Raw genomic sequence first — 13,630 nt, forward strand, 5'->3', positions numbered from 1 at the left:
TAAGGTCTGTCAAGGGTGTAGCGATCTGTGAAAATCCCTTAACAAATATCCTATAAACAGAGACCAAAGAACCCCTTAAGCTGTGTAAGGTTCGTACGAGTAGGTGAATCAACAATAGCTCTACTCTTTTCGGGATCTACCTGAACTCCATCTACATTGATGATATGCCCAAGGTATAGTAACTCAGTCAACCCAAACTCGCACTTAGATTCCTTGGCATACAATGACTCTCTCTCCAAAATGGACAACACCATCTCAAGATGTTGTAAATGCTCCTCCCAAGTCTTACTGAAGACCAAAATGTCATCAAAGAAAATTAGGACAAATCTCCTAAACTACCCTCTAAATACTTGATTTATGCAATTCTGGAATGTAGCAGGGGCATTGGTTAGCCCAAATGGTATAACCAAAAACTCGAAGTAGCCATAGTGACACTGAGAAGCTATCTTCTCAATGTCCTCTCTCATCCTGATTTGATGATACCCTAACCGTAAATCAATCTTCATAAAAAAACATTCACCATGCAATACATCAATCAACTCATCTATTTGCGGGATGAGATATTTGTTCTTAATGGTCTTCTTATTTAAAGCCTTGTAATCGATGCACATGCGCATCATCCCATCTTTCTTCTTTACCAATACTACTATTGAAGCGAAGGGGCTCTTACTAGCCCTGATATGCCCCATCTCCAACAACTCCTTAATTGCCTTCTCTATCTCATCCTTGTGTTTCTTAGAATGACGATAGGGAGTGATCATAACTGGTTTGGCTCCCTCCTTGAGGTCAATAGCATGCACTATTCCCCTGTTAGGAGGAACCCCATGCAGAATCTTGCCAAATACCTAAGTGTGCCTGTCAAGTATCTACTGGATATTTGGTGGATGACTCTTCACCTGTGGCTCCCGTGAAGCTGGCATAGTGAAACATTCTATTGCCCATTCTATGTCATTATACCGAAGGTCTTTGCATTCTCCTCAGGGAGACTACTCTGCAACTCCCATCTGAAAGTCCTCTAAGTACAACAGTTCTCCCCTCATGCTGAAACCTCATCTCCAATTTTGCTAGGTTAAGTGTGAACTCGACTAGCAAGGCTATCCATGTCATGCCGAGGATGACATCATAGTCTCACATGTCTACTACATAAAACTCATCCTCCAACTCATAACCATCTCCAAACTTGATGTAAAGATTAGATGTCTTCCGAGTGCATAATAATTTGTCTCCATTAGCTACCATGACTCTAAACTCGGCGTGCTCCTCAATTTGTAAACCTCTCTGGCTACCGATTGTGCATCTATGAAATTATGTGTAGCCCCAATGTCAATGAGTGAGATCACTTTCTACCCTTGGATAGTACCCCTGACCTTAAATGTGATTGCCTTTTGAGCTCTCGTTAATCATGCCAATGACTTCTCATCTTCAGGAATGTTGCTCCCCTCTGTAGTGCTATCCTCGTCTGAATCAGAGTATTGATCCTCCTTCTCTGATTGTGACTCCTCTACTAAGAAATACTCCATTTGATTTGCCTTAGCCTTGAGAGAACACTTATGAGATAAGTTCCAAGGCTCTCTGCAGTGAAAACATAGCCTCTTCCTCAACTCATTTAGGGTGTCATTATCCAACTTATTATCCCTTTTTGGCTAAGCATCCTTGTGAAAATATTTTGTCCTTGTCCTTGTCCTTTTTCATATATGAATCCCTATGCTGAAATCTGCTTCTAAAAGAAGAAGGTGCTAAGTCACGGGCCTTCTTAGTAGCCTCCTGTAATGTAAATGGGTCATGCCCTTTGACCCAATCCCTCAAGGGATTTGGAAGTCCATCCATAAACAACACTACTAACCTCCTCTTTGAAATATCTGTGACCAACACAACTAACCTCTGAAATTCATTGATATACGTCTCAACTGATCCCCACTGTTTGAGTTGTGCCAACTCCTTAAATTGTAACTCGAGATCCCTGGTATCAAATCTCTCTATGAGCTTCTCAATGAACTCCTCATAAGATGTGATCTAATTATGCCCGAGGTTACCATGCCATGGTGCCACCACTCATGCGTTGGTCTATCCAAGTGAATAGCTGCATACCATATAGCCTCCTCCTCAGGCATAGGATTCAATTGCAAGCATGTATCTACCTTTTGCACCCAAGCTCCTGTGGTCATCTTCCCTGAATCGTCATAATAAGGTAAACAAAGTTTCCCAACCTTTTTTCTTAGCTCAAAGTTTTGATTTCTCCCTCCTGAGTTGGGCATGTGTCTCATCCTCAAGTCCATATAATGTCTGAGGGAAATATCCACCTGAAACTCCGGTCCACTAGCCTCCCAGTCCCTCCTGAACTGATCCTGAACTCGGTAATCTGATGTTCATTAATTGTTTGAACTAGATCCCTGGGTGGGAAGGTGGGTAGAAGAGGTTTCGAGCTCGTTGTTTGAGTTGGGCGTACAACATGTCTAAAGTTATCAGCCTCATTTCCATTGTTGCCATGTCCAGTATTACCATTAATATTATTCTTAGGACCATTATTGTTGCCTCAGCCCCCCATTATGATTGCCCCTATTGTTGTTGTTTCCTCCATTGTTATTGTTTCCATTGTTGACATCACTTGGATTAATATTGATGCCCATTTATCTAGCCATAAGCTGCAACATCATATCCATTCGCCTGTTTTGCTCCTGTTGCATATGCTGCCCCTCCTATAATGTACCCAGTAACCGTCTAAACATTACCTCCTCCTGATCTGGATTGGTATTCCTGCCTCCGCCTAGTCCTGTATCCCTGTCATCTCGGTCACCCATACTGTTGTCTTGTTCAAAGAATATCTCCTCTATGTCTGTATGATTGGATTGTATGTCCCTCTACATGGATGAACTAGACTGTTTGTTCTACAAATCTAAACTCCTACTTTGTCTTGCTCTAGTATTGCGAAAATTATAAAGCCCTTGTCGCATGCTCAAACATAAATGCTTAGCCCTTTTAATTTCTGATTTTAGTGCTTTGACATTTTGTCAAATACTTTTCCCTCTCTTTGACTCTCCCAAATTCCTTATAAGACCTCCATAGGTTGGCAGGACTTATAACTCTGATACCATTGTAATGGGATCCCTGGAAATGCCTAAGAACTGAACCAATTGCTGATAAAGATTCTAATGTTTTTGCATAGATTTTGAAACTAGATAACATGAACAAGAAGGAATTTATGCAATCTGAAGATTGAACCATTGCTGAAATAATATTAGTTCTCAAACTAATAAAATCAAATACATAGCAAACTCACTAATTACTCCAGCATCATAAAATCAAATACATAGCAAACTCTTCAACTCACTAATTACACCCAATCTGCCTGTAGCTGAAAATGTGTCCAAGCTGCCTATTAATGAGTTGATAGCAATGAATTCCAAATGCCAAACCCCAAGGGAATGACATCTAGAATGTCACAAGAGAGGATAGACGTCCTCTAATGCCAAGAACAAATTTATAACTCACACATCCAAGTTCTTAACCAAATGCAATTCATAATAATCGACTGCTAAACAATGAGGCTCTCACCCCTATTTATTCTTTTCCTTCACCCTTCTAGAAGGAAGTAAAATATTAATTAATTGCATTCTCTAGAAGCTTCCCCCTATCCAATAATTAATGCACTCTCTAGAAGATTCTCCTTTGCAATACAATAATTAATTGTGCTTCTAGAAAATTAGATTACTAGAGGCTTCCCCCTTTCCAATAATTAATGCACTTTCTAGAAGCTTCTCCCTTGCAATAGAATAATTAATTGTGCTTCTAGAAAATTAAATTAATTAAATATAATGTCACTTTTAATTTTAATTTATTAAATGACTTTATAAGAAATTAATTTAATCAATTTCTCCTTATTTCTCCACTTAGCCTTTGGAGAACGTAAAGTCTAAGAATTCCATTGGGTTGCTAAAAAGATGGGGACATTACATCATTGTAGGAAGCTATGAAGAAGGCCCGTAACTTAGAGGCTTTTTTCTACTCCTAGAGGTAAATTTGCCTCAAAGCCTGCTACGTCTTCGTATGATAAGACAACTCCTTGGAGAGAGGATAAACTTAAGGGTAAGCCTCCTGTTGCACCTCCTCTGAATTGGAAGACAATTAATGATTTGAGGAGGAAGAAGTTGTGTTTCTACTGTAGGGGTCCCTATGATGTTGACCATGACTGTCCTATGAAGCCGAAGGGCAAAAATAGGATGATGGAGTGGTTTTATGATGATGATGACAGTGCTGGTTTTCAAGAGCAGTTTGGGAGTTATGATCAGGATCAGCATAGGATTGATGATGTTGAGGATGAGGTGGATGATTCCAACCTCAAGGTAGCTTACTTAACCAACATGAAGGAGGGAGCTTTCAGGATGCACGGGCTCATAACGGACAGAGTGTCATCGCATTATTTGATACTGCAGCCACTCATAATTTTATAGATGCTCATTTGGTTACGAGGAGATTTATGCAGATAGAGGGTTTTGAGGGCCTATGAGTACAAGTGGGTGATGGTTACACTTTGAAGTGTAACAAGATGATTTTAGATTTTCCTGTGAAACTTAATACATATCCTTTCACTACAAATTTTTATGTAGTAGACATGGGGGAGACATATATAGTTCTTGGTATGGCATGGTTACACATGCTTAAGGATATCTACTTGAGCACAGAGATGGAGATGAGGCTCATCATGGACGGGCAACTGCAGATTCTCAAAGCAATTGATAATGATGAGCTTAAGCAAATTTCCCTTCGGTGCATGAAACATTTGGTACGTCATGAGGATGTTATAGATTGGGCAGTTGAGTGCAAAGTTATGCCTGCTTTGAAGAGGGTTGAGGAGTCAGATTATCATCCAGATATCTAGCAGTTGAGAGTCAAACACTCTAAAGTATTTAGTGATTTACCCCCCAGTAGGCCTCCGGATTGAGGGATTGATCATATCATAGAGCTGGAAGAGGCACTAAGCCCATTATGATCACACCCTATCGCCATCCGAAACAGCTCAAATATGAGATTGAGAAGACCATATAGGAGCTACTTGACATGGGGCATATTAGGCCGAGAAAGTCCCCATTCGCTTCTTCAATTGTTCTAGTGAAGAAAAAGGATGACATCCTTCAAATGTGCATTGATTACTGGATGTTGAATAAGAAGACTATTAGGAATTGGTATCCTATTCCATGGATTGATGAGCTCATTAATGAGTTGCATGGGGCAAAATATTTTTCAAAGATTGACTTGAGATTTAGATATCATCAAATCCAGGTTAGAGAGCAGGATATAGAGAAGACAACATTCATAAGTCATCGTGGACATTTTGAGTTCTTGGTCATGCCCTTTGGCCTAACCAATGCTTCTGCCACTTCTCATTCTACTATGAATAGGGTGTTCCACAGCCAGCTCCCCAAATTTGTGCTAGTATTTTTTGACGACATTTTGATTTATAGCAAGATGTGGGATGATCATGTTGTTCATTTGGATGCAGTTTTGGGTATATTGGATTAGGCCTCTTTGTATGCCAAGGAGTCCAAGTGTGCTCTGGGTATGACAAAGTTACTTTATTTCAGACATATTATTTGTGTTGATGGAGTTCGCATGGACCCAGATAAGATCCGTGCTATTGTGGAGTGGCCTACACTTGAGAATTTGACACAGTTGAGATGTTTCATAGGTCTTTGTGCTTTTTACCATAGGTTTGTGGCAAAATTTTCATGACACGCAACTCCCCTTACAGATTTGACCCATAAGGGTGCTTTTTAGTGGATGACCCAGGCATAGGAGTATTTTGAGAAGTTTAAGACTATCATGACTTCATGTCCAGTTTTGGCTTTACCTGATTTTTCTAGACCCTTTGATTTACATTGTGATGCTTCAGGGGAGGGTATTGGTGCATTTTTTTCCTAGGATCGACATCCCATTGTTTTTGGGAGCGGGAAATTGCGGGGACCAGAGAGATCTTTCAGTGTTTATGATAAGGAGATGTTGGCCATCATGCATGCTTTGGCCAAGTTTAGGTAGTATCTAGTGGGCAACAAGTTTTGCATCAAGATTGATCATAATAGCTTGAGGCATTTCCTTGGACAGAGGGATCTAAATTAGAGGCAACAGAAGTGGGTCAACAAGCTAAATTCCTACGATTTTGATATCGCCTATATCAAGGGGATTCAAAATGTTGTTGTAGATGCTTTTTTGAGGAAGCCTCATCTCTGCGTAGTTACTGAGATTTCAAAGGATTGGAGGCATTTAAATATAGCTGAATACGCCAAGGATCAATGGGCTTTAGGTATTTTGGATGGTAGCATTCAGGATGATAGATATTCACTTTTAGGTGAATTGATTATCCACAAGGGAAGGATATATTTGATTCTGGAGTCAGATGTGCATGGGATTATCCTACGAGCATTCCATGATTCTCTTATGGGTGGTCACCTGGGGTTTTTCAAGACATATAGACAGGTTTGAGAAAGATTCACATGGAAAGGGTTAAAGGTTGATGTTCATCGCTATGTTCGAGAGTGTTCTATTTGTCAGCAGAACAAATAGGAACACACGTATCCTGCAGTTTTATTACAGTCGCTTCCTATCCCAGAGAGGAAGTAGGAGGGATTTCCATGGGTTTTATTATGGGCTTGCCCAAAGCTCAAAGACGGGATTGTATATATGTAGTAGTTGACAGACTCACAAAGTATGGTCATTTTTTTCCTATCACTACTATAGTTATTGAGCTATGCAGTTAGTTGAGTTATTTTTCAAGGAGATTTTCGGGTTGCATGGTCTACCCAAAACATCGTGAGTGACCATGGTAGCAGATTTATGAGTCATTTTTGGCAGGAGATTTTTAGATTATGTGGGACTAGGTTGACTCCTAGCACTAGTTATCACCCGTAGACGGATGGTTAGACTGAAATTGTGAACAAGTGGGTTAAGGGATATCTGTGAAACTATGTTTCTCCTTAGTAGAAGGATTGGGTGAAGTGGATTCACTTATGTGAGTATTGTTACAATTCTACTCTAAACATGACCACTCAGATGTCACCCTTTAGGGCTTTATATGGATATGATCCACCTAGTTTTATGGATTTTCTATGTGGCAACAGTAGAGTGCCTAGTGCAAGAGATTGTTACAAGATAGCTAGGATGTAGTGAGGTCTTTGAGAGACAACATACAAAGAGCTCAAAATCAGCAAAAGCAGTATGTTGATCAGAGGAGAACATCTCAAACTTTTCAGGTGGGTGACATGGTTTACCTGATGTTGCAGCCATATCGACAGTCTTCTATCAAAAAGATTGGTGCAGAGAAACTTAAGTTGCAATATTATATTCCTTTTGCATATTGTGCGGCGAATTGGTGAGGTGGCTAATGAGTTGCATTTTCCTGATGATAGCAGGGTTCATAATGTATTTCATGTTTCACACCTCAAAAGGGCTTTGGGTCGACATGTGGTACCATCTCCTATATTGCCTCCATTAGATGATGAAAGGAGATTGGAGTTGATTCTGGAGGCGATTATTGATACCAAAGAGAGGCAATTGCGACGGAGGACCATCCATGAGTTTTTGGTTAAGTGGCAGGACTTATCGGATGAGGATGCTACCTGGGAGCCTGAGGATATTCTACAGCACCCCAGATTGCAATTGCTTGGGGACAAGCAATCTTGGGGAGGTAGGATGGTAATAGGGAGGCTGGTAATAGCCCTGATTTAGCAGGTTGTTGGAGTAGGGTTTTTGTTAGCTCATCATTGCAACCCTCCTGAGATGATGTTTGGATTTGGGGGTCTTTGTTGAGAAATTGCTATTTTTGGACTTACTATTTTTAGTCACTTTTGGCCAATTACTATTTTTGGGTTGAGCAGTTCAGGCTGGGTGATCGTCTAGCATTTAGGTACTTGATCTCACATTGGATTTTTGATGGAGTTATATTTATTTTGAAGTATGTTGGAATTTAATGAACATTTAATGCATACTTAATTATATTGTGCTTTATCTTATAAAGTGTCAAGACTTTATATTATAAAATTTGCTTAAAAGTGAAAGGTGTGTGGGTTAAGCTAATTGGCTCATATTCGATTATAAATATGGCTTTTTGGGAGAATGTGAGATATCACAAATATTATATTTTCCCTTGAATTTCTGGCTGAGGGTTTCTGAGGAGTTTTCCTAAGCATTCTTCCTAGTATTTCTTGCAATTGTTGCTGTGGTATAACATATTACACATTCTCGTAGTGTTCCATACTGTATCTTGCAGAATTGAATTGATGGAGTTGTCTAATTTTGAGATCGGATTCAAATGAGTCTTTTACACTTGGAGACTACAATATTGGGATTGAATTGGGAGTCAGGGCTGCTGTTAGCTCCCAGCAGGGGACGTGGCGCATTCAAACTTCATTCTGCAACCAACTTAAGGCTAGACGTCTATCCCTAAGCCCTTTGAGATTTGTGCCTAAGAAAATCACAAGGCAGATTGAAAGCTGCGTTAGAGAATTGGAGGGCCACGGCTAGTCTGGAAACACGTGGTGCATTTGACAGGGTATATTTTGATTGTTAGTAGGCCGGTTTGAACTCGGTGACCTGCGTCTACATAAGTTTAACTGGTTTCATCAGCTGCACCTTGCATATTGGGGTCGAATTGGCACATTGAGGGGTGATAGTATCAAGTGGTGATGCCGGCCAAGGTTCAGCCAAATAAAATTCAGGTTCTTAACACATTTCCAATTGCTTGGACATGAAAATGTAATGCATTTTAATTGCCTCTCTTGAGAATAAATGGATTTAAAAAAAATAAAAAAATAAAAAAAAATAAAAAAATAAAATTAAAGAGGGGTAAACGCTTTGACCTGGAGCTATGATCTAGTGAGGCCACAAACGGGGGACCTCATCCCCATTAGATTTGAACCTTGATGGCAAGGATAACAACTCAACAACTTAACCATCACAACATGCCACTATTGGCTTGAGAATAAATGGATTTAAGTCTTTAGTTTCCTATGCTTTTTTTTAATTTGCATTCATTCACATATCTTCCTAAATCACAAAAAAATCAGAAAACTATAAAATATAAAATATCAAGGTCGCTTTCTTTAGCATCTTAGTTCTAGACAAGGAAGGGTCTTTACATTTTGGGCAGGTACACATTGTCAGGTAACATACATCCAAAGAGACCAAAGCTTGTATTAATATTCAATGAGCTTACAACAATACAAATTCTCTCTCAGAATTTTGACAACACTTCATTGCTTCGAAAACCTAGAAAACAACTTTTTTTTCTCGCATTACAAGTATCCAATATATAGAACTGCACAGATGAGAATACCACTATGGCATCTCAAGCAAGAGGCAAAAACCAACTACAAAACCATATGCCCCATTTCCTAGAAATCCTATAAATATAGTAGAAAATAATAAATGATCACATGGCCTTCACATGGCACCTAAACATGCTTCGAAACCACCACCAATGAGTAGATCCCCCTCTCTAAACCCAATTAAAATTTAACATAGGTAAAAAAATATTAAATATTTTCATCATTTGACCCTAGGTGTCCAATAACCCAATTATGGATCATGGAGAAATGATAGTGATATAGGATTGCAAGGTTAATGTCACCTGTCCTAATAAAAATCTCCACACAAGCTTTCATTCAAACATCCTCTATGCCTTCATCATTTTCATATCTCTATTGCAAAATCGTTGCTAAGTTATTTTGAAAATTTTCATGAACTGAAAGTAAAATGCAAAGCAACATCCTTTGCACTTTCTGATCGATTACCCAGTTCTTGAGATGGGAAAGGTGAGAGCATATGATTTCGAGGACTAATTAATAAGAAAACTGAAAAGTAAATGAATTGGGCAGTAAACCAACCAGCTCCACTTCTTCAATGGAGTGGAATGCACCTAAACTGATATACACTTCACCCTTATTCTGTAAAGTGTTTAGTACGATGAAAACAAGAACTCCATGCTTATTTAACGGAGTCTAATTACAAGCATCCACTTATTTAGTGGGTAAAAGGCACTTCCTCTTATGTGGTGGGAAACCAAACATGGCAACTCCACTTTTTGAGATGTCCCAACTTTGACCGGTCTGCGAAATAAAATGTTAAATAATTCCCAATGCTAAAATATATCAAAAGGGGAACTAAATTTGATTAAATTTTGTTATTGCCTAATGCTTATTCAAAAGGTAATATTAAATAATTAATTAACTATTAAAGTGACTCTAGACAAAAGATTAATTGAAGTCACTAATAATGACTTAGGGATTGATAAAAGGTATCCTCCTAATAAACAAACACTAATCTTCTACATGTTTACAACAGGGCATCTAAAATGATATAACTAAACCCCTCTAGAGCAACAATTTTTTTCTTATGAACTCAATTAAATCTTACAAATTCCTAGGGTATTTTGTTCATTCAATTCTTTCAAAGTAATACAATTGCAAATGAGGGTGTTTGAACTTACTCAGGAAACTTTTGAAATTTGCAGGAATACAAATTGATTCAAGAAATAAATGACTTTTCTCAAGTTCCAAAGCTTAGAACATTTTGTAAAATCCATATTAATCATGCCTTAAATTAATATTTCACGGCCTTGTTAAGTATCTAGTTTCAAATTCATTATCGATCAATTGTTTAGATTCATTCCCTTTTGAGATCAACAGTTGTGGCAAATCTATGAACTAATAAAATGTGTACCACTTCAATTTTCTGATTTATAGAAGCTCAGAAAGTGACATGCAGAACCATTTTCCATGTCAAGATAAACTGCTTCAGAACTTCTAAGGACTACTTAAGGGGACCTGCCAGATATCTATGGATTTACCAAAGTTTACAAGATTTGAACATGCTGCATAAAGAATCCATGGTCTGAGCATGCTTTTGACAAGTTGCCTCAGTGGTTCATCTCTAGTGATAAGTGATAACATTGGATGCCATTTGGCATTCATCAGCATATCTTAATGCATTAAAGCCTGTTTGTACAAACAACAAAGAAAATTGCTGATTTCCAAGGAGTCAATCATAATGTGTCAAGTACTATTTCAATCGAGCATAGACTGTAATCAATGCTCCACAACTTTTGCCTTTGAGATCAAAAGTTATGGTAAATCTATGGATTATTAGAAGTGCTCACCAATGATTTACCAATCCATAGATTTATCTACGTCATAAATGTGCCATCATAGTGGACCTTTTGATCTCAGTGCTAAATATGTTCCAAATTTACTTATAATCAATGGATTTTATCTATTTTTCTCCACGGTCGATGATTGTGCTAGATCTAAAAAAGGTAAAGCACTCATTTAGATGATTCACTGATCTATAGAACCCAATTACAGACAACCATTTGTCACAACCAGTTATCAGGGGTCAGCTATATTCTCCAAAAAGGTCACTGGTGAGGATCTGACGACTCTTAAATGGGCCCATCAGCTATCTATAGATATATAGAAGCCAGCTGAATGCTTTCTATGGCCTTCAGTTTTCTATTGAAAAGTAACCCACTATACTTCTCTAAATGTACCTACTTATTTGGAACTAGTTACAGCATGGCCCAGTCAGAAGCATACACATTATCCTATCACCACAAATACTTACATAGTAGGTGCAGTTGCGCAGATGAATGTATGCTTGCGGTTCATTGGAGGATTATTTTATTACCAGCCCAACTGGTCTATAGATTTTTAGAAACTGGTAAACTGGTCAACCAATGAAAATAAATGAAACATTTGGCAGAGATAACCCATTTAGTAGGTGAACAACTAAACATCTTAACAAAGACATGATTTTTGACAAGTTTTTCAACTTCTATTTAGACTTCTATAGCCAGGTAGCCACTAAGAATTAAAAAAAAGGGGATAATTACAAATAGCTCAAGGGACAGATTTAATGAACCACTGATGCAGGGTGAATACAATTGAGATTCAAAGCCACAATAAGATATCTCAGATCAGTGGTCAACGTATAGTATAACTATAAAGGAAAACTGAACATTATTCAGAATGATGTGATTCATCCATACAAAGTCCAGAAAAGACTAGTGTAGTTTAGTTTTGTATTATTGCATATTTCCAATACACATTTCCCTAAAGTATATGTGGAAACTGAAATAAAATATGAGAGCAAGACAATAGGACGTTGAATTCTCTATCAGTCATAGAATACACATCATGCAATTCCTAAGACGAATCAAAGAAAAGAGTTGTTGAAGGAATATTTGTTAATCTTCTACTGTTTCATGTTCTTGACAAACTATTGGGAGTGGGATTCACATGGAGGTATTCACACTACATTTATGACATTTTCGCCAAATTGGATGTTTTGTGATGCAGACTTCTGTTACAAGACAGTTTTGTTTGATTTCGAGTCATGATATGGACCATAAGAGTGATCCTGCCACCTGGACTAACAAAATGAACGATTCTCCAAACTAAAGTATGCAAATACTATGTATGCATTGATCAGCATAGAAAATCTTGATAAGAATCCAAATTAATTTAAAATAATTTTTAGCTGTTAGAGTATGCTTACAGTGTGAAAGCTATACTGATATGTTCATGATGGAAAAAGCATCTAAGAAACTTCCATATCATCTCAGAAATGGTCAACATATTTTGAAGGTAAAACCTCAGATTTTACCATTCTTACTTTTATTTTTTATTTCAACTCCCTAAGAATTCCACAAATTATTAGTTTCATTGATTTATTCCTTCCTTCAATATAATTTCTTTTTGTTGCCGTTTAAGGGTGTGTATTGAGCCATGTCTATATTGATCTCCGAATGGGAATATCATTTGTTCTCAAGTTCTTTTATTTTTTCTAATCATTTTCAAATAAAATGATTTAGTTAATTCATAGTGAAAAATGGTGATTATGGAAATGTGTGTAGTATTATAATGATTTTAATAAGCTACACATGATGTATTAATAAATTCATATTATATATGCAGGTGGTGGTGCAAAGACTGCCAGAATTCAAGCAGTTTGATTGGGCTTAAAGACAGTCTTTTCTCATCTATTAGCATGGAAGAACATCTCTTGGACTTAATGCTCTTCATGAGTGAAGTGTAAGAGCAACCTCCAAAGGTATCACATGCGGCCAGTACTACTCTGCCTTACAATTGGCATTTAACTATTCACAAAGACACTTTTTTCAATATAAAGTTATAAACAAACCACCCAGTGTTTCATTAAATAATAATTTTACTAATCATAACAATTTGCATTTTAGTATTCTAGACAGTTATTCTATATGAATAAATTACTTCTGGCATATTCATATTGACATATAAATTTAATAAATCATTTGCTCAGAGTTAATTGTCCATATGCAATTTTATTACAATTTTATGGTGAGAGATTTTCATGAAAATTTGAGTTAAAGGATGTTTCCTGTTTATATGTTTTTCTAAACAAGGATCCTATGTAGAGAATGGAATATTAATTTTTTTTTTTGAATTTGAAATAACTATATATCACTTAAAAAACATTACCATGGTGTTTAAACTCTCTATATAAAGCAAATTTATTTGGTTAAAAAAAGTCACAATATTTCAACACTCTTATAGTCAAGAATAGTGATGAAATACTGTAGAAAATAAATTTAACCCGGACTGTGCTG

The 13,630-nt window shown here is 37.4% G+C and overlaps 1 protein-coding gene across 1 annotated transcript in view; it reads left to right on the forward strand.

Annotated features, from left to right (window-relative positions):
- Window positions 1-13,336, forward strand: part of LOC149552074 (photosynthetic NDH subunit of subcomplex B 3, chloroplastic-like) — a 79,173-nt gene extending 65,837 nt beyond the window's left edge. Inside the window, exon 6 of the mRNA XM_089789768.1 lies at window positions 12,960-13,336. Coding sequence (XP_089645894.1) covers window positions 12,960-13,007 — 48 coding nt within the window. The 3' untranslated portion in view covers window positions 13,008-13,336. The remainder of the gene's footprint in view (window positions 1-12,959) is intronic.
- The last annotated feature ends 294 nt before the right edge of the window (window positions 13,337-13,630 follow it).

Source organism: Cupressus sempervirens, chromosome 6 (genome assembly GCF_028749045.1).
Source record: "Cupressus sempervirens isolate cs-2001-9-10 chromosome 6, ASM2874904v1, whole genome shotgun sequence".
NCBI classification, from domain to species: domain Eukaryota; kingdom Viridiplantae; phylum Streptophyta; class Pinopsida; order Cupressales; family Cupressaceae; genus Cupressus; species Cupressus sempervirens.